At 36.2% G+C, this 26643-nt stretch overlaps 3 protein-coding genes across 7 annotated transcripts in view; 1 reads left to right on the top strand and 2 right to left on the bottom strand.

The window, feature by feature from the left end:
• Positions 1 to 26643, top strand: part of LOC127854008 (uncharacterized protein CXorf65 homolog) — a 439263-nt gene that overhangs the window by 309968 nt on the left and 102652 nt on the right. The window lies entirely within an intron of this gene.
• Positions 1214 to 3232, bottom strand: LOC127853866 (uncharacterized). Its single transcript, XM_052388666.1, has one exon. It carries the CDS (start codon positions 3230 to 3232, stop codon positions 1214 to 1216), a length of 2019 nt encoding a protein of 672 aa, XP_052244626.1.
• LOC127854003 (M-phase phosphoprotein 8-like) overlaps positions 14535 to 26643 on the bottom strand; it is a 44767-nt gene continuing 32658 nt past the window's right edge. For all 4 annotated transcript variants that reach the window (XM_052388905.1, XM_052388904.1, XM_052388902.1 and 1 more), the window contains exons 10-13: positions 26151 to 26302; positions 24482 to 24609; positions 23894 to 23980; positions 14535 to 23420 (exon numbers count right to left, since the gene is read on the bottom strand). In XM_052388905.1, coding sequence (XP_052244865.1) covers positions 23373 to 23420; positions 23894 to 23980; positions 24482 to 24609; positions 26151 to 26302 — 415 coding nt within the window. In that variant the 3' untranslated portion in view covers positions 14535 to 23372. The remainder of the gene's footprint in view (positions 23421 to 23893; positions 23981 to 24481; positions 24610 to 26150; positions 26303 to 26643) is intronic.

Here is a 26643-nt window from a genome sequence, read left to right on the forward strand (position 1 = left end):
TGGGCATCGTATGCTTTGTTTATACCTGTGAATGTTCATACAATATTAAATTACTTAAACGAATCGACCGTATTCACCACAAACCGGATTCATTGCAATGCAAATGTATAATTTCTCTATTGCTATTTATTATGAACAAATTGCACTGTAAACACTTTGCTCGTGGGCGAAAGAGTGATCTAAAATTCAACGAAACGCTATGAAGTTTTTAAAGAAGATGGACTCGCCTGAGAATTATGATTGTATAATTAACTTGCCGCGCAATGTTGTATAACATATTGATGATAAATACAAACAAATCAGTAAATCGATGTTTGCATAATTGATTACATAATATTGATAATTTGGCTTTAGACATAAGAATTTAGTGATACAATAAGGATCTTTCCTTATAAATATATTTAAATTATCGTTTATATGGGCTGTTATGAGGATAGCAGCATCCGAGTCCTTAAACCAGTGTAGTACGGACCTCTTTGACTAACAATAACACACCAACCGAGTGTTCAAAACGGTGCAGCCAATATGCAGGCGTGGTGGTTGGTGGTAGAGATTTTAAATAGCAAGTGTATTGCCCAGACATTTATTAAACAAAGAAAGTTTGAAATATACTTCACATATTTTGCATATATAAACAAATATGAGTGTTATCCCTATTTTATTCATTTGCGTTTTGTATTGTTTCTGTTTTATGCATAACATATAACACCGGTATGATTGAGTCCGGAAAAAATGATATTAAAGCAAAAATAGTGAAGACAGCATTTATTTATTTTTACCATGATTATATACAGTGATAAAAAACTGATAAGAGTTTAGATATCTTTTAACAATATGATAGTTAGACCACCTCCGACTGTTTATCAATAATCAAAGTACTTGTCTTGTGATCGTATAAAAGGAAGAAAACGTTGTATCTATTTCAAATCTCAATGTATATAAACAACGAACTCACAGTTATGACGTTAACGTAACGTGACGTTCCACGCAATGGCGCGAAAGCGTCGTAACATGTACAAATTCCCAACATACTCGGGGCCACAAAATGTGAATAAACACATAGAAATACAATAATATGCACTTAAAATATCGAAGCATTAAACAAATACTTTTATAAATTCAACATTAATATTAAATCAGAGACGAAAATCCATTTTAAACAAAACGTTCTTAGCACTATTATTGTCTTTCGCAACAAGATTTATCAGTCAATTTATGACACTGTTACGTCTCCGACCTCCAATGGATATAGTTTGGTAATTGGGCGATTCGTAATTCCCCCGTCAGTCCGAATGTTTGCGGCTCGTACTCGTCCATCGTTGCCTTGGATGAGCGCCTCGACCCTTGCCAATTTCCATCGTGACCGTGGACCTTCATCGTGTACCATGACGATGTCGCCGACTTTAATCGTCTGTTCATTACGCCCGGAAATCCGCTGGTTTTCGCGTAAAGCTGATAGGTATTCTCTTCTCCATCTGCAGCGGAAATCGTCGATGAGTTTTTGCTGCATTCGCGCTCGTTTGGAAATATTCTCTCTGGTGACGATATTTTGAGAATCCAAATCCACGTCACGGCTCAAGGGTAGCACTGTGATTCGGCGACCGGAAACAAGATGAGAAGGTGTCAGCGGCTGCAAGTCACTCTGCGCGGTACTGATGTAGGTGAGAGGTCGATCATTTATAACAGCTTCGATTTCCGTGATCACAGTCGATAACGTATGGTAGTCAACGTAAGAGCGTCCTAGCACTTTCTTGATAGACGTTTTCGTTACCCCAATCAAACGCTCCCACCAGCCTCCATACCATGGAGCACGTTTGATGATGAAGCGCCACTCTGTTCCTCTTCTGCTAAGTTCCGTATGGATTCTCTCGGACGCGAAAAGATTCTTAATTTGGTTCGCTGCACCTACAAATGGTGTTCCATTGTCTGAAATCATCATCCGCGGTACTGAGCGTCGACTACAGAATCTACGATAGGCTTGTAAGAACGTCTCTGTGGACAAATCGGGTACCAGCTCCAGATGAACTGCACGGGTGGAAGCACATGTAAGCAGGCAAATGTATGCCTTCGTGTCCTGACCGTTTGTACCATGAACATGTAACGCTCCGGAAAAGTCAACACCAGTCACAGTGAATGGGTCCGCTTCTTCCACTCTCACGGCGGGTAACGGTGGTGGATCCGGTGCAGAGTATGGCTTGCCTACAACTCTTCTACATGGCACGCATTTCTTAAGCACATGCTGTACACATCGTCTAATTGCAGGAATCCAGTATTTCTGACGTATGAAAGTCACTGTCGAGTTTGGACCAGAATGTAGAATTCTTTCATGAGCGTCCATCACCACTAGTCGAGTGAATGTATGTTTCTGTGGTAATAGATACGGAAACTTCACAGTCTCCGTAACCGGGGCATTATGTATACGTCCTCCACATCGCAGTAAGCTCCTATCATCAATGAACAATTTCAGTTGTTTCACCAGTGTCGCTCGTGAATGACCATCTCGAAGACATTGAAATTCTTCTTTATATGAAGAGAGTTGAACACTCGATATCCATACTTTCTCTGCATCAAGTAGCTCAGATGCGGTCAATGATCTAGACTGTGATAGGCTTTTGTTCTTGCATCTCTTGATAAATCGTAATACATATGCTGTCACGCGCAGTAACTGCTGTAAATTACCGTATTTCGCCATGCAGATAATCGCTTGAACTCCATGAACTTCCGGTTGATCTGGTTCAATAACCGCTTGCATTGATGGATGGCAACATGTTTCTGCGACGCAGACAGCTGTGTTTTTGGGTTCCCATGCCGGCCAACTTCCGGGTTCCGTTACCCAACGTGGTCCTTTGACCCAATGATCGCTTTGCATGAACTGCTCTGCTGAGATTCCGCGGGTTAACAGGTCGGCGGGATTATCTTGTGTAGGACAATATCGCCACTCATGATTTGGTAGAAGTGAACTTATTTCAGCAACACGGTTTTTCACAAATCTTGGTAGAGCACGTGTAGAAGCTAACCAGTGCAATACTATTTGACTGTCAGACCATAGTTGTACATTCTCAATCTGCAATTCTTTTTGTACGTGTTTGGTTAGTCGCGCCCCAATGAGGCCAGCCATCAGTTCCAATCGTGGTAGGGTAAGGGATTTAAGAGGAGCGACGCGGGACTTCGCAATCAACAGGGAGCATTCATGTCCGGTACAGATGTAAACTGCAGCACCATATGACGTCATACTTGCGTCACAAAACACTTGAAGAGAAATGTGTTCATTATTTCTTGATAATGTGTTCTTTAACAAGTAACGATTTACTCTGTAAGAAGCAAGTGTGTTCAAGTCTGACGCCAAGTCGCTCCACTTCCGGTATAACTCTGGTGATACTGGAGTGTCCCATACTTCCTTTTCCACAGTTCTTGTAACAATATCTTTGCACGAATAGTCACCGGTGAAAGAATGCCAAGGGGGTCGTATATTTTCGAAATATGCTGTAATATTTCTCTCTTTGTCACAGTTTCAACAACAGGAATGTGTCTTAGTGGAAAGCACAATGAGTCCTCATCTGAGTTCCACCTCTTTCCGAGAATCTTTGTCTGTTCATCAGAGTCGAGTACACAGTCAACACTAGCTATGTCACGCAAAATTTTGCTATTGGAGTTCCAGGAGCGTAGATTGAAGTTTGCAGCCGACATCAATTCCCGTGTATCGTGATAAAATTTCATGACGCCACTCTCCTCCTGGAAACCGGAAACGATGTTATCAACATTTATATCGCGGCGAACATGGTCACTCACCCAGTTTTCCTTGTTGTAGTCTAGGTGTTTTAAGATGGTCGAACACAAAATGAAGGGCGATCATGTTGCGCCAAACAACACCGTTTTAAACTGGTACGTCATCAATGGACTGTCTGGATCTCGAGGATCTCGTAATTATAGGAACCGGGTAGCATCGCGATCTCCCTCATCTAGGGAAACATGCAGGAATGCTTTTTCGATGTCCGTTGTAACGGCGTATTTGTTTAATCGGAAGCGCATTAGAATACCAGTTTGGTCGTTCAGTTCCGGTGGAGTCGATTGAAGACAGTCGTTCAGGCTGGGTTCGTTAGACGATCTCCGACAGCTACAATCGTAAACGATTCGTATCGGGGTTATCAGCGATTCTTTTCGCACGCTGTGATGTGGAATATAGTGAACCGGTTGACCGTACTGACAGTACTGGTGTGACGATGCTTTTGAAGATGATGGATATAACAGCATCAATTTAAGTTTATCTACATCACCACAATTGTGTATGTGGGTACGAAAATGTTGGGTACGAAAAAAAATTGGGTACGAAAAAAATTGGGTATGAAAAATTTTGGGTACGAACACAAAATGTGGGAGTGCGGGGAAGTAGTACCCGTGGGGAACTTGACCCATTCAGTGAAACTGGGAGGCGGGTTACGTTCTCGATCATATCTAAAAATAACTGCCACTGGGGATTCCCCAGTGTCACAGCGTTTGAAATGACACCTGGCAGTTTCGTGTCTGGTTCCTGTCCCGAACCTCACGATAAATTTTAAAGAGGACGGGAACTAAGCTGCCTTTTCCTTTATCAATGATAATCGGCGAGGTATGCCGATTGAGAAAATTTACGAACTCAATCGGACTGGCTCGGTCTATTACATTGGTCGCCATTGTAAAGAATTGTTCATGGTATGATAACTTAGGCGAGCTGCTTCGCTGAAGCAGCGTCGTCAAAAAGCAAACACGATACCAATAACATCTGTTTTTTTTAGTTTGCAATAAATGTGGCCGGCAGTGCTTCTGCGGTGATTCTATCAATCCTGCAAATCGAAAGCAAGAGTCACATTGTGATTTTACTTATCCAGGCGACCAAAGCAAGAAATGTGGTGATGATTGGAGAATTATATTATCTTTTGGAAAGATATACCACTGTTCATCATATATGTTGGTAAACAACACGTGGTTAATGACGGGAAGAAATAGACATGACAAAACGCCTATCGAACCTAAAGGTCATTGTATGCTATACATTGAACATTTAGAACGTGTATTAACGATTTAGACAGTTAATCACTTTTTTAGAATACTTGTTATATTTGGGAAGATGAAGAATTGACAGGCGTGTAAGCAATATTGGAGACGTTGAATTGCAAACAATGCTATATTTTTAAATTACATTTTCTTACTATGTAGACATAATGAAAGTTTGCACACATTCGACATGAGAGTCTTTAACAGACTTATTAAATGTGTTAGGAATAAGTATACTCTTACAAAACAATACATGTCTCTGTTGAAATAAGACACTAGCGAATTGAAAATGATAGTACAAGTATTTACCATTGTATGTTTGATTGGCAATATTCCGAACTCAACGTATCCCTAGGTTCAAACAACATTTGCGTCTAATAAATATGTGTATATTGCCACAGTAGGTCACTTAAGTTTCATTAAACATACAGCCCCCGTAATATTAATGTAATTTAAAGGTTAATCTCATGTAACTAAGTGGAAAAAGAGTTTTCCTGATGCCCTACAGACAACTAGTGGTGTTCACGTTTTTATTTAACTGCCATTCCCAAAATTCTGATAGTTTCATAATAACAACTTACGAATACGATGTGTATTGCGTCTGCCAACCTCGTCGTTCTTTCAATCGGGTTAAATGTACCAATTTACATATATTTGAATATGTGCGTATTATAATCTTACTGAAGATCGTATGGTGGTTTTTATGTGTTATAATTGTTCGTTTATTTTAGCAGAACCACCTTACACACAATTACAAATGGACACATGGACAAACTGGTCATATCATTCTATAGTATATTTCAACACATTTATGAACGAAAATTAATCTATTAAGTACTTCCCTTCATTGTTATGAGCATACATATGTATTGTTTGTTACAGACGTTGATGGTATTTATATTCAAATCGATGGATAAATCGGTAATAATTACATTAAACAAACTTGTAGACATGTTTCTAGATAATAAATAACTCAACACATGACAACTTTTATAATCTGTTGAAGATAATCTTAAATGGCAAGATTGGTATACAAAAGGTCATCTTAAGTATTAATCGTATGAAAAAATTATATGAATAGTGTAGCTATGTCCTATTCGTGTACAATGAACATTTTTATTGTGACTATTGCAAACTGTTCAATAAAAATATGCGCACACGTACGCCGGACGCGGGTCATATGAGAATTTACCAGTCGCCAAATTATCGATCGCTCCTCCCACATAGTCACGTGGTCTAGTGATTAGAAAACTCCGACAAGCAGATCGCAATGATAGCAAATTAGGCGAGTGAAATACTATATTAGTAACGATGTATCATGCTATTTTCTAAAATATAAATTGTTAAACCCGCACACAAAACTAAACTGCTTTGTAGAACTTTAATACAATCATTAATGCTTTAGAGAAAAATGGCGTAATCAAAATAAATGAGTAAACAACCGACTGCCTATCAGAAACTTTTCATATACATATTATATGGAGTTGAACAAAAATCCGTTGTAAAAATGAACATTAATTTCATAATGATTTTGAAGTTGTCTTAAACAGCCTTACAGTGAATCCGGTGGCTATTCATATATAATTATTTTTTGAAAATATTTTTATTAAATGCAAATGGCACATCTATATTATTATGGGTATTTTGTTTATTAACAATGTTTAAATCTTTCTTTTATTGTGTTATTTTTAAAAAGACACCTATTCTTTTTATTTAGATATAAATTAAATTTTGACTGTAACCATAATTTAATATAGGCCTAATTTCGTGGTTGCAATAACAGATAGTCTGATATGCATTTATTTCATGTATTTTTAATGCGAACCACTTACATTTCGCTATCGTAAACTGAAATGTTGGTATTACGGGGCTGTTCACGAACATTCGAATGGAATATATTAAGCATATTATGGATTTGTTTATTCATAACAAGATGGACCTGATATGTTCAGCAATGTTCACATAAGAGTCGTGGGAACAACCAGCAAAATGGCACCGTTCTCTGTGTTTATACGTCATATTTTTAGATAGTGCAACTGGTTACAGTGTCCTTATTCAGCCGCGAAAATTGCACTTTGTTATCATTACAAAAGAGAATTAAGAAGAAATGTACTGTAATAAATACATATGTTTTATTACCAACCTACATTTACAGTGAGTTTTCTTGATGTATGCGTCTCTGTATTCATATTAATTTATTTGTTAAGTCAGAAATGCCAGTTTCTTATTCGTTATTTACACCGAATAAGGAACTATGTTATAATCAAATACAACAAAGAATAAATGTACTGCAATTAATATGTTTATACCCGTCCTACATTTACAATAATTTTCGTTCATCTATTCGTCTGGTTGGTTCATTTTTATGTATACTTTTTAAAAAGAACATGCCAGTTCCTTATTCAATTTGAATAAGGAATAGGATTATCATTACTTAAAACTAAGTAGAAATGTATTACATTAGTATTTTAAATATACAACCTACATATAATTATATTCATTTATATGTGGGTAACTTTGGATCAATTTCAATGATGTTTAAGTAAGTAAGGTCACTTCAAATTGATGTGTTGGTCGTCGGATTTGCCGCACCTATATTTTCAAAATGGAAAAAAAATATTTATTTTTTTACCGCTCGCACTCATTTTTGTGTCCTTCTGTAACCATAGCGCATGTGGGTTTTTTTTAATTTGTGAAAAAAAGAAAACAAAACAATCGCGCAAAAACGATTTTGACGCTGAATATGAATGCCAAATATAGTGTTTTGTAACCTTTTTAATCGATAACTGTAGTCGCTCGAAAATTCGATCGAGACGAATAGAAAAATGGCTTCCTGCGTGACCGTTTTAACAAAGTGTGGTGAAAAGTGCTGCAGCGAACCCTTATAAATATAAACATATCTGCTTCGTTCTGTGACTTATTTAAATGTGTTTGTTCACGTTCGAACATGCAACTATCAGCAGATACCGTTGAATCATGCTCAATCTAACAACATAGGGAAACATGACGTAAGTTTTTTATGCATATTCTTCATTAAATGGGCATATGGACGGTATTTCCCTATATGTAGGCAAATTTTTCCTATAACACAATTTTAAGTGAACAAAAAATAAACATACAATCATTAAAGGCTGGTTCTAAAAGAGTCACAGGGACAATGTTTTGGAAGTATTAAAATACATGATTGACGGAACATGCTTCACAGCTAAGAGCTAGGTCCGTGTATTTTAGAAACATCAAAACAGTTTTTGTAATGTATACATTTATTTCAGAAAAATATAATACCGTACTAGCCATCGATATGCCCCTTTTAAAATAAGGTATCGACAATGGATTATATGCATGGCCTTTGTCCGACTGTCTGTCATTATCATTTTGATGATTGTCCCTCTTCAAGTGCTATTGCAACATAGTATACCTTTTCACAGCTTGCAACATGGTATACCTTTTCACAGCTGTCACTATTGAAAACTTCGAACAAATAGAAGCAGCAGCAGCTAGACATGTGTCCCTCACTTCAATGATATGGTTATATTTCGTGGTCAAACGTCATATGCAACTTACTCCTATAAATATGAGGTCGATATACATCGACCTCATATCGTTTAACCTCAATTTGCTGTAGCATCGTTCCGACATGAAATCATATCGGAAGCTTTAACGGCTGCAAATTCATATAACAGCGCAGAATCTTCATGGAAGAGTTATTCAATATAAAAATATAAAGATTATTTTACTAATTGCATTAGAAGATGTTTAATTAAAACTTACCAGTAATGCAATTCCTAATATGAAAACACTAGCTTTGGACGTGTGTTCTACATTTTAAAGTTTAAGTGCTGAAACCTAATTTTAGTGCATTTTATTTGAAAAGTATGTAACTCAAGTCTCATAGATATATTATTGCTTGTTTGTACAAAGATTCTTTTCTTTGTATAAAAATTGATTTGAATGTAAACTATAGCTGTTTAAACCTGTATCTCTTGTTAATGCAATATTTTCTATCGAAATGTGATTTTTTTTACTCTTCGCTCTTCGCTCGCTCGAAAAGTATTTTTTTTTTCGCTCGCCTCTTCAACTTTTTGTTTTTAAATCCGTAGACCAACAAATCAATTTGGAGTTGCCTAAATGCCATTTGCTTATTCGGCTTGAATAAGGAATAAGGAACTGGTTCCCTTTTCCTTATTCAGCCGCGAAAAAAGGAACTGCATTATAATTAAAATCAAACATGTTGAAATGTACAAGATTGCACTTTTATATCGCATACATATTAAATAGTGTTATATCCTTTAGGCTTTGTGGATGTAAAGTAAGTATTCGAATTAGAAAATATCGGTTCGGTTTAAACAAGAAATTATATGCAAAAGCGAGGAAGAAACACGAATATGTAACGTAATACATACAGTAAATGTATTCGAGTTATTTTGTTTTGATTTACTTAAGAATTGTATGTATTATTTTTCTTTAAAACCCTATATCAAATATGTAAACACAGGGTCGTATTTTCGAAATTACGAATTATTTTCAAGTCTGTTACGTATTTACTAGTAGTAGGAGGAGCAGTAACAGCAGTAGCGATAGCAGTAGTAGTAGTAGTAGTAGTAGTAGTAGTAGTAGTAGCAGTAGTAGTAGTAGTAGTAGTAGTAGTAGTAGTAACAGCAGCAACAACATCAGCAGTAGTAGTAGTAGTAGTAATAGTAGTACTAATAGTAGTATGTTATGTTATATCAGAGCCTTGCCTGCTTTGACAAGCTATGTATATGCGTACAGAATATTTACACATGTTACGCAAAATTTGATTGGCTGACTAACTAGGGATCTCGAGATAGCGAAAATTCTTTCCTCTTTTGTTTAATGCACTCTGCCTTTATTTACTGCACCGCCCTTTTTTAATCGCACTCCGCTTTTATTTAGTTTTGCACTCCTCTTGTTCTATCTCGTGGCCACAACATAGCTAACTCGTAGAAAAAAGAGGAGAGCAATTTAAACAAGAGGGCCAAGATGGCCCTAGATCGCTCACCTGAGAGGAGTCGGTTCATTCAATCTTTACCAAATGTCAAACTTGACCTAGATATTGTCCAGATAAACATCATGGTCAAGTTTCATCATTATTGAACCAAAACTCTGGCGTATGGAGTGTTTTTCTTTTTGTAAGATTTGACCTGGTTACCAATATTTTTAGTTGACCCCCTTACCAAACATCAAACTTAATTACTTACAAAAATAAATATTATGACCAAGATTCATAAAATCTGAAACAAAATTGTGACTTCTAGAGTGTTTATTATGATTTTGTATAATATAATGAAAATTTGGACAATCTAAGGGCAATAATTATGGCATTAATTATGTGATTTTGCTCATTATTAAACTTGACCGAGATATTTCAGCATTTTTGATAAAGAATGCTTAAGAAATGTGAATGCTAGACTGTTTACAAACCAAATGTGGACGGACGGACGGCGGACAAAGACCAATCCTAAAACCTCACCTGAGCAATCAGGTGAGCTAAAAAGTGTGTTTCACCGATCTGAGCAATTTTCCAACTTGTCAGAGAAATCAATAAAACCAATGTATTGACTAAGTTTCACGATGATAGGCAAAAAATGTGACTTCTATAGTGTTCGATCACAAGGTTTCTCTCTAGTCACATAAGGAAAACTGCCCCACCTGCTGGCGGCCATGGGGTTTTTTTACCAATCGGGACCATTTGCGAACTCATCTGAGATATATATAATACCAATCTTTTCACCAAGTTTCATGATGATTGGGCAAATAATGTGACTTCTAGAGTGTTCACAAGCTTTTTTAGTCCCCTACCGGTTTCACCGGAGGGGATTTATGGTTTGCGCTCCGTCTGTCAGTCTGTCTGTCCGTCACACTTTTCTGGATCCGGTGATAACTTCACACTTTTCTGGATCCGGTGATAACTTTACAAGTTCTTCATATTTTTTCATGAAACTTGAAACATGGATAGATGGCAATATGGACATTATGCACATCATTTCATTTTGTTCCTACGTCAAAAATTCTAGTTGCTATGGCAACAAATAGAATAGAAATACTGCTGAAAATTGTGATTTTCTGGATCCTGCGATAACTTTAAAAGTTCTTAATATTTTTTCATGAAACTTGGAACATGGATAGATGGCAATATGGACATAATGCTCGTCATTTCATTTTGTTCCTACGTCTAAAATTCTGGTTGCTATGGCAACAAATAGACTAGAAATACTGCTGAAAATGGTGGTTTTCTGTACCCTGCGATAACTTTAAAAGTTCTTAATAATTGTTCATGAAACTTGGAACATGGATAGATGGCAATATGAACATTATGCACGTCATTTCATTTTGTTCCTACGTCAAAAATTCTGATTGCTATGACAACAAATAAAAAAAAATATCTGACAATGGTGGAATTTCTGACAATGGTGGAGCCGGAAGGGGAATTTTATTGCTTGGCAATAGTATTGTTTACTTTATAAATATAAGAAAACTGCCCCCCCCCCCAGCAGCCATGTTGTCCAACTGACCGGAACCATGAGTTCTGAGTATTTCGAAATTTATAAGGTATATCCGCGCGTGGAAATGCAATTTGTGAGGGCCCTGAGTGCATCCCAGCAAGAATATCTCATTTAATTACTAGACTAACTAAATATGGGACTAATTGTATAACTAAATTATAGCTGCAATTTCCAGCTATTTATATTGAACTGACTGGCATTCAATCGTGTCGGGGTCATGTGCCGTGTGAGAAAGCCGTAGGAAACCCCACTTGAACCAACCAAACTGACATGCCGGGAGTTCGCACTAAATCCGGGTCGCCAAGGTGAGCGGAACATGTACCAACCACACTGCTAACAAGATCAAAGCGCTGAAGGCACTGAAGTTGTTTGCTGTTGTCGTCCTTGATTAGCTTGTGCGCGTTGCACAGGCTAATCTTATTTGACATGCATTAAGCCTCGTTTTTCCTGAAAGCAGCATATATGTACAGATTTCAATGATAAACACTAGACTGGCAAATGTCGTCTTACAAGCTGGTAAACGCACTCACTGCAGTGGTATACTGAAGCATTCGTCGTCTGCAGTGCAGACAGGCAGCGGTTATCCTTCCCAGCATAGTGAGTTACGGTTCTTAGCGTGGTTAAGGCTTCTAAGCACATGCTGATTTGCAAAACATGCTCTGTAAATTTAGTCGTGAGCTAACGCTCACAACTAAACAAGAGGGCCAAGATGGCCCTAGTTCGCTCACCTGAGAGGAGTCCTTTCATTCAATCTTTACCAAATGTCAAACTTGACCTAGATATTGTCCAGACAAACATCCTGGTCAAGTTTCATCATTATTTCATCTGCAAGGCATGATCAATGTACCTATGAAGTTTCATGATCCTAAGCGTAAGCATTCTTGAGTTATCATCCGGAAACCATTTTTCTAAGTTGATTCACCGTGACCTTGACAGCCATTGTGTGAATACGTTTTTTGGCACTGTGACTTTGACCTAGTGACCTGATAATCAATAGGGGTCATCTGCGAATCATGATCAATGTACCTATGAAGTTTCATGATTCTTGGCATAAGCGCTCTTGAGTTATCATCCGGAAACCATCTGGTGGACGGACGGACTTACATGAGCAAAACAATATACCCCCTCTTCTTCGAAAGGGGGGGGGGCATAATGAGAAAACTGCCCCCCTCCCAACAGCCATGTTATTCAACTGACTGGAACCATTTTTGAACTCGAACACTCGCATCAAGGAAACAAATGTTCTGAGCAAATTTCATGAAAATTGGGCCAAAAATGTGACTTATACTGTGTTCACATGTTTTCACTATATACATATAGAGAAAAATGCCCCGCCCACTGGCGGCCATGTGTTTTCACCGATCCCGACCATTTTCAAACTCGTCCGAGATATCAATAAAACCAATGTTTTGACCAACTTTCATGATGATTGGGCAAAAATTGTGACTTCTAGAGTGTTTACAAGATTTCTCTATAGCCAAATAGGGAAAACTGCTACTATATACATATTGAGAAAAATGCCCCGCCCATTGGCGGCCATGTTTTTTCACCGATCCCGACCATTTTCGAACTCGTCCGAGACATCAATTGCACAAATGTTTTGACCAACTTTCATGATGATTGGGCAAAAATTGTGCCTTCTAGAGTGTTTACAAGGTTTGTCTATAACCATATAAGGAAAACTGAACAGCCCACTGGCGGGCATGTTTTTCAACGGATCGGAACCACTTTTGAACTCAACGAAGATATCATTAAGACAAACATTTTGACAAAGTAACATGAAGATTGGACATGAAATGTGACTTCTACAGTGTTTACAAGGTTTTTCTTTTTTTTGACCTAGTGACCTAGTTTTTTACCCGGCACAACCCAGTTTCGAACTCGGCCGAGATTTCATTGGGACAAAGCTTCTGACCAAGTGTCATGAAGATGGTACAAGAAATGTGGCCTCTAGAGTGTTTACGAGCAAATGTTAACGGACGGACAGACGGACGGACAGACATACGACGGACAAAGACCGGTCACAAAAGCTCACCTGAGCAATCAGGTGAGCTAAAAAACCATTGAGCTAATCTGTCATTAGTTTTAAATAATAGATTTCGCTCCCTTGGTGCAAAAAGGTACCATGTGACATTGAAATTAAGTGGCACATGGTACCTGTTTGCACCAATTGGGGATTATTGTATATAAATCATGCAACAGTGTTGTTGTTTTTTTTCACCATTTTGGCAATGGGCCGGGTCCCTTTGAATTGGGAACATGGTGGATTTTTGACTAAAATTGGGAATTTGTGTTGTTGCTGTTTTGCTAAAAATGCTTCAAGTTGTAAATATAAGTGTTTTCAGTATTTTTTTTCTAATGTTGAACTTATATGGCTACATGGGAGATGAACAAAATGAGGAAATCTAAAAAGAATAATTTTTGGAAACCTTCAATTGGGAATTTTTAGGTCCCATTTGGGAAATATAAATACTTTTTCCCTTGGGAATGGGGCCGAATACCGGACCCGATTTTAAACGGGAAAAAAAACTTTGCAACGATAATCAACCACCAACAGCCACCTCAAAACATGTGAAGCCTGTTTTCAAAATATTAATGGATTCTCACATTCCCAGGCATACTCATAGAAATGGAAATTGTCTATACGTATTCTTGTAAAAGGGACAGAAATGAACGGTGAGTTTGGGAAAATATGAATATAAAACAAGATTTGTGTTTGTCAGAAACACTATGTCCCCTTTTGCTTTGAAGTTATATATTTGACCTTTGACCTTGAAGGATGACCTTGACCTTTCACCACTCAAAATCTGCAGCTCCATGAGATACACATGCATGTCAAATATTAAGTTGCTATCTTCAATATTGCAAAAGTTATTGCAAATGTTAAAGTTGGCACACACAAACAAACAAACACACAAACCAACAGACAGGGCAAAAACAATATGTCCCCCACTATAGTGGTAGGGGACATAAAAATCCAACAAGTACATTGTTTGCATATCACATTTTTATTAAAGAAAACTGATCTATAAATAGAAAAACAAAAGAACATTGCTGACAACAAGCAGCCGATCTTCATAAAAAAGGTCATTCAAACATGAATCAAACGTATGAACAATTAGCAAGTAATGCATATAAAGACTGGTTACAAGATATGGTTGAGCCGCGCCCTGGCAATACAGGGGTTTATGCCTGTGCATAGTGTTGTTCCAGATAAGCACATGCTAATCAGGGACTACACTTTCCGCTTTCATGGAATTTTCTAAACGAAAATCCAGTGTTGGCAGAAAGTGTCCTCCCTGATTAGCCTGTGCGCACTGCACATGCAAATCTTGGATGACACTTTATGCAAATGCATTAAGACGAGTTTTACCGGAGTTTGGCTCATTTTGATACTGATTAACATCAAAGATATGTGAGATATAAGCAAATCCAAGAAATGCAGTATTAAATCTTAAATGTTTATTTCCAATGTAAAAAGGATGAAAATAATATCAAATATTTTATACCCTTCTGTTGAACCATTGACTAAATTGTCACTTATCGATTTTAAAGTCTTTAAAGCTGTTAACATTTATATTGATTTGATCAATATAACCCATTAGAATTTCTCTGAGAACCCAATGCACTTAGAAAAACTTCAAAAAGGCCTGTTGTTGCACATTGCACTATGCAAATGAAATCGAGTCAGACATTCTGTAAATCTGAAAGACATGCATGATTTCTTTATATCAACTTTTTAAATTTGCATTAAGTCTGACTGCACCCAATTGGTTTTCAGAAATTGTACACCCAATTGGTTTTCAGACAATGTAATTAGTCTGTCTGACAGTTTGTGCTGACTCTTCTGTATGTATGACCACTAACTTTACATTCATTAAGTTTATAACACAATGTATGACCACTAACTTTACATTGATTAAGTTTATAACACCATGTATGACCACGAACTTTACATTGATTAAGTTTATAACACCATGTATGACCACTAACTTGACATTCATAAGTTTATAACACCATGTATGACCACTAACTTTACATTGATTAAGTTTATAACACCATGTATGACCACTAACTTTACATTGATTAAGTTTATAACACCATGTATGATCACTCACTTTACATTCATTTAGTTTATAACACCATGTATGACCACTAACTTAACATTGATTAAGTTTATAACACCATGTATGACCACTAACTTTACATTGATTAAGTTTATAACACAAACAAATCTATGAATGAACATTTTGGACATAAAGTAAATAATTTAATCTTTTCAAAAGAATAACTATTATTTACTTACATGAAATGTTTGCCTAATACATAAGAAATGAGATTTTGACAAAATGTATCAAGAGACATACTGGTAATTATCAAGTGTATTGACATAACAGACTTTATGTTCCATTGACAGAATAGACTTTTTGCTCTATTGACAACAAATACAACATGTTCTCAAAATAAGCACAAATTCACATGCACCACTTTCCTTAAACACAAATATTACAACTACAAAAATCAATAAATGTAACCCACTGAAAAACATTACATGAAAAATGAAAATTGTACCCAACAAACAAACTAGTCATGCATTATTAACAGTAAAAAACAATCATGAATAAAAAATCAATGTTTTCATAAAAGAAATTACTAGAAACTCAAAAGTTAACAATGTTCAATTCAACTGAATAAACATAGAATAAACAAGAGATGAGTTTGTCAGAAACACAATGCCACCTATTGCACTGCTTTGAAGTCATATATTTGACCTTTTACCTTGAAGGATGACTTGACCTTTCACCACCAAAAATGTGCAGCTCCATGAGATACACATGCATGCCAAATATCAAATTGCTATCTTTAATATTGCAAAAGTTATGACCAAGGCTAAAGTTTGGACACTACTTTAAAGCCATATATTTGACCTTTGACCTTGAAGGATGACCTTGACCTTTCACCACTCAATATGTGCAGCTTCATGAGATACATATGCATGCCAAATATGAAGTTGCTATCTTCAATATTCCAAAAGGTATATTCATTATTGCAAAAGAAATTTAACCAAGGTTAAAGTTTTCCACATTATGACAGACTGACAGGCCAAAAACAATATACCATCGATCATTCGATCCGGGGGCATAAAAAAACACATCAAATATGTGTGGAATATTTGTATCTTTAATAAAATTTAAGAACCAAACATATGGACATGCTGAACATTTACAGATCTTCTTTGTTTAAATTAATTGCCAAAAGAACACACAAAATATCAGATACATTTTGCTATTAACTCAACAACAGAAATGGATTTTACATCAAATACAAATAGCCTATACATGTATATTTATATATTATGGAACAAATCTGACAGTTAGTATTTTGCTTTCATTCACAGTGGTCAATATACCCTATCCCACCTTTCCTGGGAGGTGCAATACACTGTGCCACTTCAAGGAAAACTCAATGTATATGCTTTGTGTTGTTCAAGATTAGCCAGCACAGTTTGCACAGGCTAATCAGGGATGAAATTTTCCACTTTTGTATAAAGAAATTAAAACTAGTTCAAGCAGAAAGCCTCGTCCCAAATTAATCTGGGATGACACTTTACACACATGCATAAGGCCCAGTTCGTTCAGAGCAAGGCTAAACTGATGCCAGTTGTTGACCACTGCCTTAAATCAAAGGTTGAGCTTAAATGGCCTAACAACATTAATACCAGAAAACAACTTTCAAACGAAACACATGTCAAGTAATTATGCTTATGTTTCTTGGTATAAAAAAAAACACATACAAAAAGTCCAAGCTATAATAATTATTACCATGTTCTTTGTTTAAGTATGATAAAATGATGAATAGACAATATATTAAGGGCATTGCATTAAGCTTTACGTTAAGCTACAATCACAAAAACTCTATGTATAAACAATAACACAACCTTCAGAGCCATGTTCAGGGAAAACTGAGCTTAATGCATGTGCATTAATTTGTATCCCAGATTAGTCTGTGCATTTCTGAGGCTTATCAGGGACACCACTTTCTGCTTTAATAGAATTTGGATCAAACAGAAAAATTCTAAACAAAACTCCAGTCCAGATAGGAACTGTCTGCCCTTAATTAGCTGGTGCGTACTGCAGAAGATAATCTGTGAGGACACTTTACGCACATGTATTAAGTCCAGTTTTCCTATAAGGCTGCTCTTATGAATAAATATGGCAAACTGAGAACTGTTACTCTACTCGCTACATTATTGCAAACTGTAAACAGAAATAAACTCCATAAATGTAACGGAAGCATAGATATCACAGTATAAACAGTACAAAACCTTCTATAGACCGGGTAAGAAGTAAACTAAATACAATCAAGGTACATATATATATGGCTAAGCCGCTAACATTACATTTACAATGTAAGCTATCACAACATACAACCATGTGTCAATTGAAAACATTACTGTTAAGCCATTGCCGTAAAGTACTACATGTATATGTTATATTTACATGTATATGTTATATTTACATAAATGCCTTTTATTTTAAACAATTTTACATAACAAGAATATAAACATGTATGGCTAGTAAAATAATACCAGTAGTGTGAGCTGCAAACGAGCTGCGTCATGCAAAAATAGGTCTTATGAGCTGGGTCATGCAAAAATAGGTCTTATGCCCTTTGCAACCACTGAAGCCCCAGACCAGCATGTGCATTAATGCAGTCTGATAAGGAACTACCGGTACTCCGTCCAACAACAAGACCACGGAACTTTACCAGACTTTATAGCTGACAGGTCAGCTCCTGACTAGACTGTGGGAACCTGCAGGATGACCTGGAGTTACACTGTCAGAATATTGCATAAGATATATTATCTCATGAGCAGTTCAGATTAGGATCAACTAATACTTGATTGAGGCTTTGTCAATTTGTATTTGTTCTTTCTTTATTATTATATCATGTTTCTTTTAAATGAGAAAAGTAAACTTTCCTTAATTAAAATACAAAAATTATTTTGATTCAAGAAAACTATTAGTGGATCAGGTGAAAAACACCACTAGTTTATTTACAACTGTATCTACAATTTGAATTTATATACACACAAAATATCTATTTCACACAATGTCAACAAACATTAGAATGAACAATAATCAATAGCAAAGCAAGTAACAAGTAAATGTTGTGATAGCACAAAAGTGACAATAGAATAAATTCTGACTCACAGGATCAGACATTTTACTTCAACTACTAGGTTAAATCAATTAGCCTCTTTAACCAATATAGTACCCAGCAAAAACTCTCTTGTTTCTCTTTACATCTATTAAACCACAATCTCAAATTATTTTTAAATCTAACATTGCTATATACAACAAATTAACCTGGAATCTCTGTGAAATAATTAACATTAAAAAACTATTAACATTTTGTGAACTTGAAAGTAAATACTGTACTGTTTCTTATTATCTTAGATCAACTGTACTTTACTTTCTCTTTCAATAAAAATACATTTCGAGATTGTGTGTTTTACTTTGTTAAATGTTTTATCTTGATTTTAAAGATATTACATCCGTCCCATGGTAATATGTGAAGTATAATTATAGTAGAGATGAGTATAAAGCCGTTGTTCTTAATTTTAAATTGTTAAGCAGCTAAATATTTACCCATTAAATCATTGAAATAATTTGCATGAGCATGTTCGTTAAAATAATAAAGTGTTTGGTCTATCTGTATCAGGTCCTAAGTAAACCAATAAGGCCAATTCGTTTATCTGTGCACCTTAACAGAAAACCCAAATCCAAAATACATGCGAAATGAGTGCTGGAAAAAATAAATGTCTGCCTCTTATAACTGTTCTTAGTGTAAATAGAATGAACATATTTATTCATTTATATCCAATCTGACCCTTCATTACCGGAGAATTTAATCATCCCAAAAGTATTTAGCTAGCTGTACCCCTATTTCCAATCAAATGAGTTTTTTTCTGGGACAACTGGACTATAGGCATGTGCGTAAAGTGGGTGTCCAAGATTAGCCTGTGAAGTCTACACAAACAATCATCCACTATACTTTCCGCTCATATGGGTTTTTTTAAATCCAGTTTAGAAGAAATGTGTTTTTCATGATTAGCTTCAGCAGGCTGTACACACTAATATGGGATGACACTTTACACACACATGCATTAAGCCCAGTTTTCCCTGAATGAGGCTCATATAGTTCTTATAAGAAATGTAAGAAATATGATTAAGGAACTACTGCAGATGATTACTAAACAGATGAGATCATTTGTAGAGTATACAACTTGCATATTAAGGTGAAAAACATTTATTTATGAGTAAAAAATAAGCTTGTAAAATTTTGATAAACTGCAACCAATTAGTCGTGATGACATTTTTGATACTGTTTGTGGGCACTTTTTATTTTTCGCTTCATTTTATTGAGATCACACACAAATTCCTGATCTTGTCATCATCACAATATGAATAATAAACATTCTGAGTTTACACCAAAAAATCTATTCAAGTCACAGCATCAAACAAATTACAACTGGCATTATATCAAGCACTTTTGAAAAAGCATCTTTGTAAATGTCGTGAAAATTCAACAAGAAAAGTAGTACATGTATCAGTGGACAAGATAAACATTACTTAAATGAAAACCCAATTGATAAAGAAAATGCCAACAGTTTGAGATTGAACACAATGCAATTAATGCCCAAAAAATCAAGTATGCCTAATGTTGAGTATTAACCGCAACAGAAATACAGTATGTTAAGGTTCTATGGTCACAGAACAAGTCTAGATTAAATAGATTAACCAGTATGTGCATCAAAACATTAAAGCTCAATACAGAAATGAACTAGAGCTTGGTCACAGACGTGACGAATACCCCCACATGCCGCATTGACACATAAAATTTTGCGTGTCGTCCTGACACCATGCTCAATTTTTAAAACGCACTAAGTGACCCATTGACCTAGTTTTTGACCCAGAAAGGCCCATGTTCTAACTTGGCCTAAAGATCATCTCCATAAAACTTCTGACCAAGTTTTGTGAAGATCGGATGTAAACTACTTGAATTAGAGAGCTGAAACCATGCTGATTGTTAAAAACGCACTAAGTGACCCCGTGACCTAGTTTTAGGCCTGGAATGGCCCATGTTCAAACTTTTCCTAAAGATCATTTAGATAAAACTTGTGACCAAGTTTGGTGAGGATTGGATGAAAACTACTTGAATTAGAGAGCGGACAACATGGTGAGGTTTAAAATGCACTAAGATACCCCGTGACCTAGTTTTTGACCCGGCATGACCCATATTCAAACTTGAACGAGACATCATCTAGATACAACTTCTGAACAAGTTTGGTGAAGATTGGATGAAAACTACTTGTATAAGAGAGCGGACAACATTGTGATGTTTAAAACGCCCTAAGTGACCCCGTGACCTTGTTTTTGACCCGGCATGACCCATACTCAAACCTGCCCTAGACATTATCAAGATACAACTTCTGACCAATTTTGGTGAAGATTGGATAAAAACTACTTGAATTAGAGAGCGGACAACATGGTGAGGTTTACAACACACTAAGTGACCCTGTGACCTAGTTTTTGACCCGGCATGGCCCATGTTCGAACTTGACCTACACATCATCTAGTTACAACTTCTGACCCAGTGTGGTGAAGATCGGATTTAAACTACTTGAAATAGAGAGCGGACACCATGCTCAATGTGTAAAACGTACTAATGGAACCCCGTGACCTAGTTTTTGACCCGGCAAGGCCCATGTTCGAACTTGGCCTTAAGATCATGTAGATACAACTTGTGAACAAGTTTGGTGAAGATCGGATGCAAACGACTTGAATTAGAGAGCAGACAACATGCTGATTATTTAAAACGCACTAGGTGACCCCGTGACCTAGTTTTTGACCCGGCAAGACCCATGTTCGAACTTGGCCTTAAGATCATCTAGATACAACTTCTGACCAAGTTTGGTGAAGATCGGATGAAAACTTCTTGAATTAGAGAGCGGAAAACATGCTAAATATTTAAAACGCACTAAGTGACCCCGTGACCTAGTTTTTGACCCGACAAGGCCCATGTTCGAACTTGGCCTAGACATCATGTAGATACAACTTGTGAACAAGTTTGGTGAAGATCGGATGAAAACTACTTGAAATGGAGAGCGGACACTTAATACGGACCGACCGACAGACAGACAAGCTCACTCCTATATACCCCCCTAAACTTCGTTTGTGGGGGTATAATAAATCACAAGGCCCCACCAAAGTAAAGTCATGGTAATCAGAATTTTCTCACCATTATTTTAGAATTCAACAAGAGATGAGTTTGTCAGAAACACAATGCCCCCTATTGCCCCGATTTGAAATAAACTTTCAATATATCATTTGGCAGGTCGGAAATTATCTCCCTTTTAAAGCTTATTACTTCCCTTGGATTTTATTTTTTAACTTTTGACCTTGAAGGATGACCTTAACCTTGACCTTTTACCACTCAAAATGTGCAGCTTCATGAGATACACATGCATGCCAAATATCAAGTTGCTATCTTCAATATTCAAAAAGTTATGACCAAATTTTAACCAAGGTTAAAGTTTTGGGACACACAATGAAGGAATGACAGACAGACATGCCAAAAACAATATGCCCCTGATCCGGGGGCATAAAAAATATATTTGTTAATGGTTTCCGCCCACATCGATTAAAGAGATGAAAATCATATTTTACTCGTTGAGGTTAATTTACAGAGATAAATTGTTTAGTTGTAACAAATAATTGAACAGAGGTTATTTACATTTTTGTGTGACAAATTAACAATAAAATAGCATATATTTTTATATGTGTCTACGACACAAATGTGTAATGAAAATTAATCAGTTTGTAGGATGCACACAAATCATAACTACAGTGTATTAACAAATAGGTTAAAATTAACAATTTTATTTGTATTGATACTTTCACAAAATAAATCTCTTGCTTTGCAAATGTAAAAAAATAAACTGTTTCAGCTCACTTGCCCCATTTATTTCTAGTAACAATCCAATGACACAGGCTTCACTTTGGTGTGGCCTCAATTAAAATTACAATTTACAACCTGTGGTAGACAAAATATTTCCGTGATAAATTAAATTAATTTCTGAAATGAATCATCTTTTACTTCAATTGATATCAAAAAGATAATTAATTTGACCTTAATTAATAATCTCATTTGCACAAAAGTAAGAACCAGAAAATGGAAAAATATGAAGTGAAATGTTTTACATTAATGCCTTTGGTCATGAATGCTGAGAAAAATAAATATAGCCAGGAGCATGTCAAATATCCAGATCTTTTCCTGGCTCAATATTGTCTAAAGTAAACTTTGACTTGGTAATTGTATGGGTATTTATGAAGTTAAAGTTGTAGCCAAACTATTTTTTTTCCTGCAAAGTGCAATACTCCTCAATGTATAGCCTTTGGCTAATTTGGCCACTGGTAGAGTAAACCCTGAGAAAGCCGCACACATTTAAAGTCTTGAAGTCTAATTTTAACTTTACTATCTACATATAGACCATATTTCAAGCTCAACTAATCTCTACAGTCACTGAACCCCTGGTAGCTTTTAGCACTGTTCTTTGAATGTCCCATGAAACGTAAGTAGTTTTGGCCAGTATAGTAATATCAATAGTAAACCTTGGTAGTTTTGAGCGCTATACTAACAGTCACTAGACCCCTGGTTGTTTTGAACGCTGTTCTTTGAATGTCCCATGGAAACCGTAGTAGTTTCTGCCAGTATAGTAATATCAATAGTAAACCTTGGTAGTTTTAAGCGCTATACTTGCAGCAACTGGGTCTTGTATGCACACATGATCAGCTTGGACTGAAAATTAAAACAGAACCATTTAATTTATTTTCCTTTAAGTAGATGACAACACAAGCATTAAATGTATTTTCATGTTAACTATGCTCACTATATTTAAGATTACATAATTAACTTGGACAGTCAATTTAAAACACCAAAGTGATTTACTCTCAAACATTTTCCAAACAATAAATTAGTGCTGTTAAACAGACTTGCACCTTCTTTTTCGGGAATGATTTCCAAAACAAACTGTGTCATCATTTCAAGTTAAAACACCTAAAAACAAGCTACAACTATATGCAATATTTGCTGCTACAAAAAACAACAACAGAAATACTGGTAAACTGAAAGGAAAAAGAATAATTGCATCTGACTTGATGTACCCCATCACTGTCTTAGGCATACCCTAGTCATATTAAACTGCACCTGTATGTTCAAAATATGATAACACTTGATGCACAAATAAAGGGAATAACATGTAATGTACCTACCTTTGCACCTTTAGCTGTGGCTGTATTAATTGTAATAATGTTACGCCCACCCACTAAAGGTGAAAATGCCATCACAAAATTGCCACTCTGAAAAAGCGGAATAGCAATTTTTACAAGGCGTACACAGTTGAACCTAAAGATTGAGGAATTGGAATTGCATACACTTTACACTTGAAAGCAGGTGTCGGATAAAGACTAATGAGATGAATATCTTTAACACTGACACATGACATTGATTTTATTCTACGCTTAAAAAATCTGATCTGTAAAGCGCTTGCGACTAAAACAAACGTAGGGTATTAAGAGAATGTCAAGGATAAATCCATAACCTTATTAAACAGGATGATCATTTTATTTAATAAGTACAGAAATGTAGCATCCAATTATGGATAATGTACCTGTGGCCTTTTTATATTCTAATTTGCTTAAATCCAAAACATGGATTTGGGTTAATACACTTGGCATTCTAAAGCAGATATTTAGCACAAAGAAGTACAATGTCATCCCTAAATAACCTGGAATGTCTTATATTGCTTAAACTCAGAATTTTAGTTCTAAAACTTGTAAGTTCTCAAAATGCAATCTCACCTCTGTGAGTTGTGCAAGTGGCTGGCCATTCAAGCAGACAGATTTCACTGCACAGGGTCCGTACAGGCGACATTTCACGTCCTCACTCGTGAACTCTGCTTGGGCAATAAACAGCAGGTTCCCAACACCTATTGTGACAAGAACATACAAACACATTGAAACTACAATCAAACACTTAACAGTTGTCTAAAAAATGAACTTAGCTCTTGGAAAATGGGGCTTAATGTATGTGCATTAAGTGTTGTCCCAGATTAGCCTGTGCAGTTTGCACAGTTTGCAGTTTGCACAGGCTTATCAGGGACAACACATTTTGCTTGCCTTGATTTTTGCTAAGAAAGACTTCCTGTAAACGAAAACTACCATAATTTACGGCATCAAAAAGGAAGGTGTCATCCATGATTGGCCTTTGCCGACAAAGAGATATTGCTATTCTTATATTAATGATTGGACAATAAATTGTGTTATGATAGAAATATGGCACGGTCATCTAAATTTGTTAAATAACATAGTCCCAGTCGTCGAAATTCGCATTAGTCCGACAGCAAAAAACTAGTATTTTTCGTTTCAAGCTTGTAGAAAATCCAATATTACAACCCCGACATGCTTGTAAAATTCAGAATACAGAAAACGAGTTCCACTTTCGTTTTCAATATTTGTAAACAAAGTTTTGAGCCGCTTATATCAACTGCCGCTTATGTCTTTAACACCTTGCGCACACGTGCTGTGCAATCAGCCGATAATTGGATTACTGCGCATAAAGAGCATGGTTTTGTGGTTCCCTGATTACTATCATGTAAAATAAATGTTTTGCGTTGCGTTCGGGACACAGAGAGTAATGGCCGAACAGTTGTTATAGAAGAACGCCACGGAGGGCGATACTGAGGAGAAATGCGAGGTAACTGTGATTGACGCATTTGTCAACTGGCTTTTTGTAGAATAACCTGGCACTTAATTGCTTATATATTTTCTGGTGGTTCAAGTTTGCTCATTTTCACATTGATATATTGCATACAGCTCTGTTAATCTTTTAATTAAAATTTTATGTACATATTTATAATTGTGAGTAGCTTGAAATCCGTGTGTGAAATAAACTTCTTCTTATTTCAGGATCCAAAAGAGGCTGGCTCAGATGACGAGGAAGCTGACTTGGACAGGGATGAAATTAATGAGAGTGTTGTTTGTATTCTAAAGATTGAATAAATGAATGCTTCTTTGGATGTTTTATGTTATGTTTATCTGCACTTAAAAAAAATGTTTGGGCTAGTAAAATCTGACTCGGGCTAGTACAAATTCCCATATTACTAGCCCTACTTGCTTGTAGATTTAAATCTGAATTTCAATGACTGTAGTCCATGCTATTTGGGCAAGTACACAAAATTGCGATAAATTTATAATATTCTAGTTGATTGTCAGAAACAGTATGATTTATAGTAATCAAAATTGAAATCAGTATTAAATTCCATGATACTTACAATCACAAGTTTTATCAAAGGCAAGAATCATTAAAGGGTCATATGACATGACAGCACAATTCCAGACCAGCCTACCAATTCACACAGAGTCTGGTCACAAGTAGCTCTGCACCAGACTGCTATTGCTGGCCACATATCATGGCATGAGACCTATTTACACATTACACATTGCAAACAACATCCGCACAAGTACAAACCTGAGTTAGGAGGCAGAAGTGAATGATGGAATGCAAACTGGAAGCAGCTCCCTTCACACACATTGAATATCTGGGCTGGAAACAGTGCACTCACGATGCTGGCTGTCTCGTTGAGTGTAATGGACACCTGCTTGTCAAATGCTGACATGACCCTGCAGGATATAAGTTACTATGATGTGAGAAACACAATGCTGCATTTAATGAACACATATGCCCCTAGTGAAAGGCTCGTCATTATTGAATATCTTGCCCATTTGAATGAGTCCCAGTCAAAAAGAAGGTCAATGTCCAGGTAAATTGAGGTAAGGTGATGGGGGTCTGTAAAGAGTGTCCAAAAAGATTATTGATTCAAGAACCGAAGATTGGAACTTATCAATTTCATAATATAACAAGTGCACCTAACGTTTTTAGAATAGCCTTTTTTATTTGATAATGCATATTTGCAAAAATATATTAAATTTGAAAAGATCTTCACACTTATTATCATATGGGT

Source organism: Dreissena polymorpha, chromosome 12, assembly GCF_020536995.1.
Source record: "Dreissena polymorpha isolate Duluth1 chromosome 12, UMN_Dpol_1.0, whole genome shotgun sequence".
Taxonomy (NCBI): Eukaryota; Metazoa; Mollusca; class Bivalvia; order Myida; family Dreissenidae; genus Dreissena; species Dreissena polymorpha.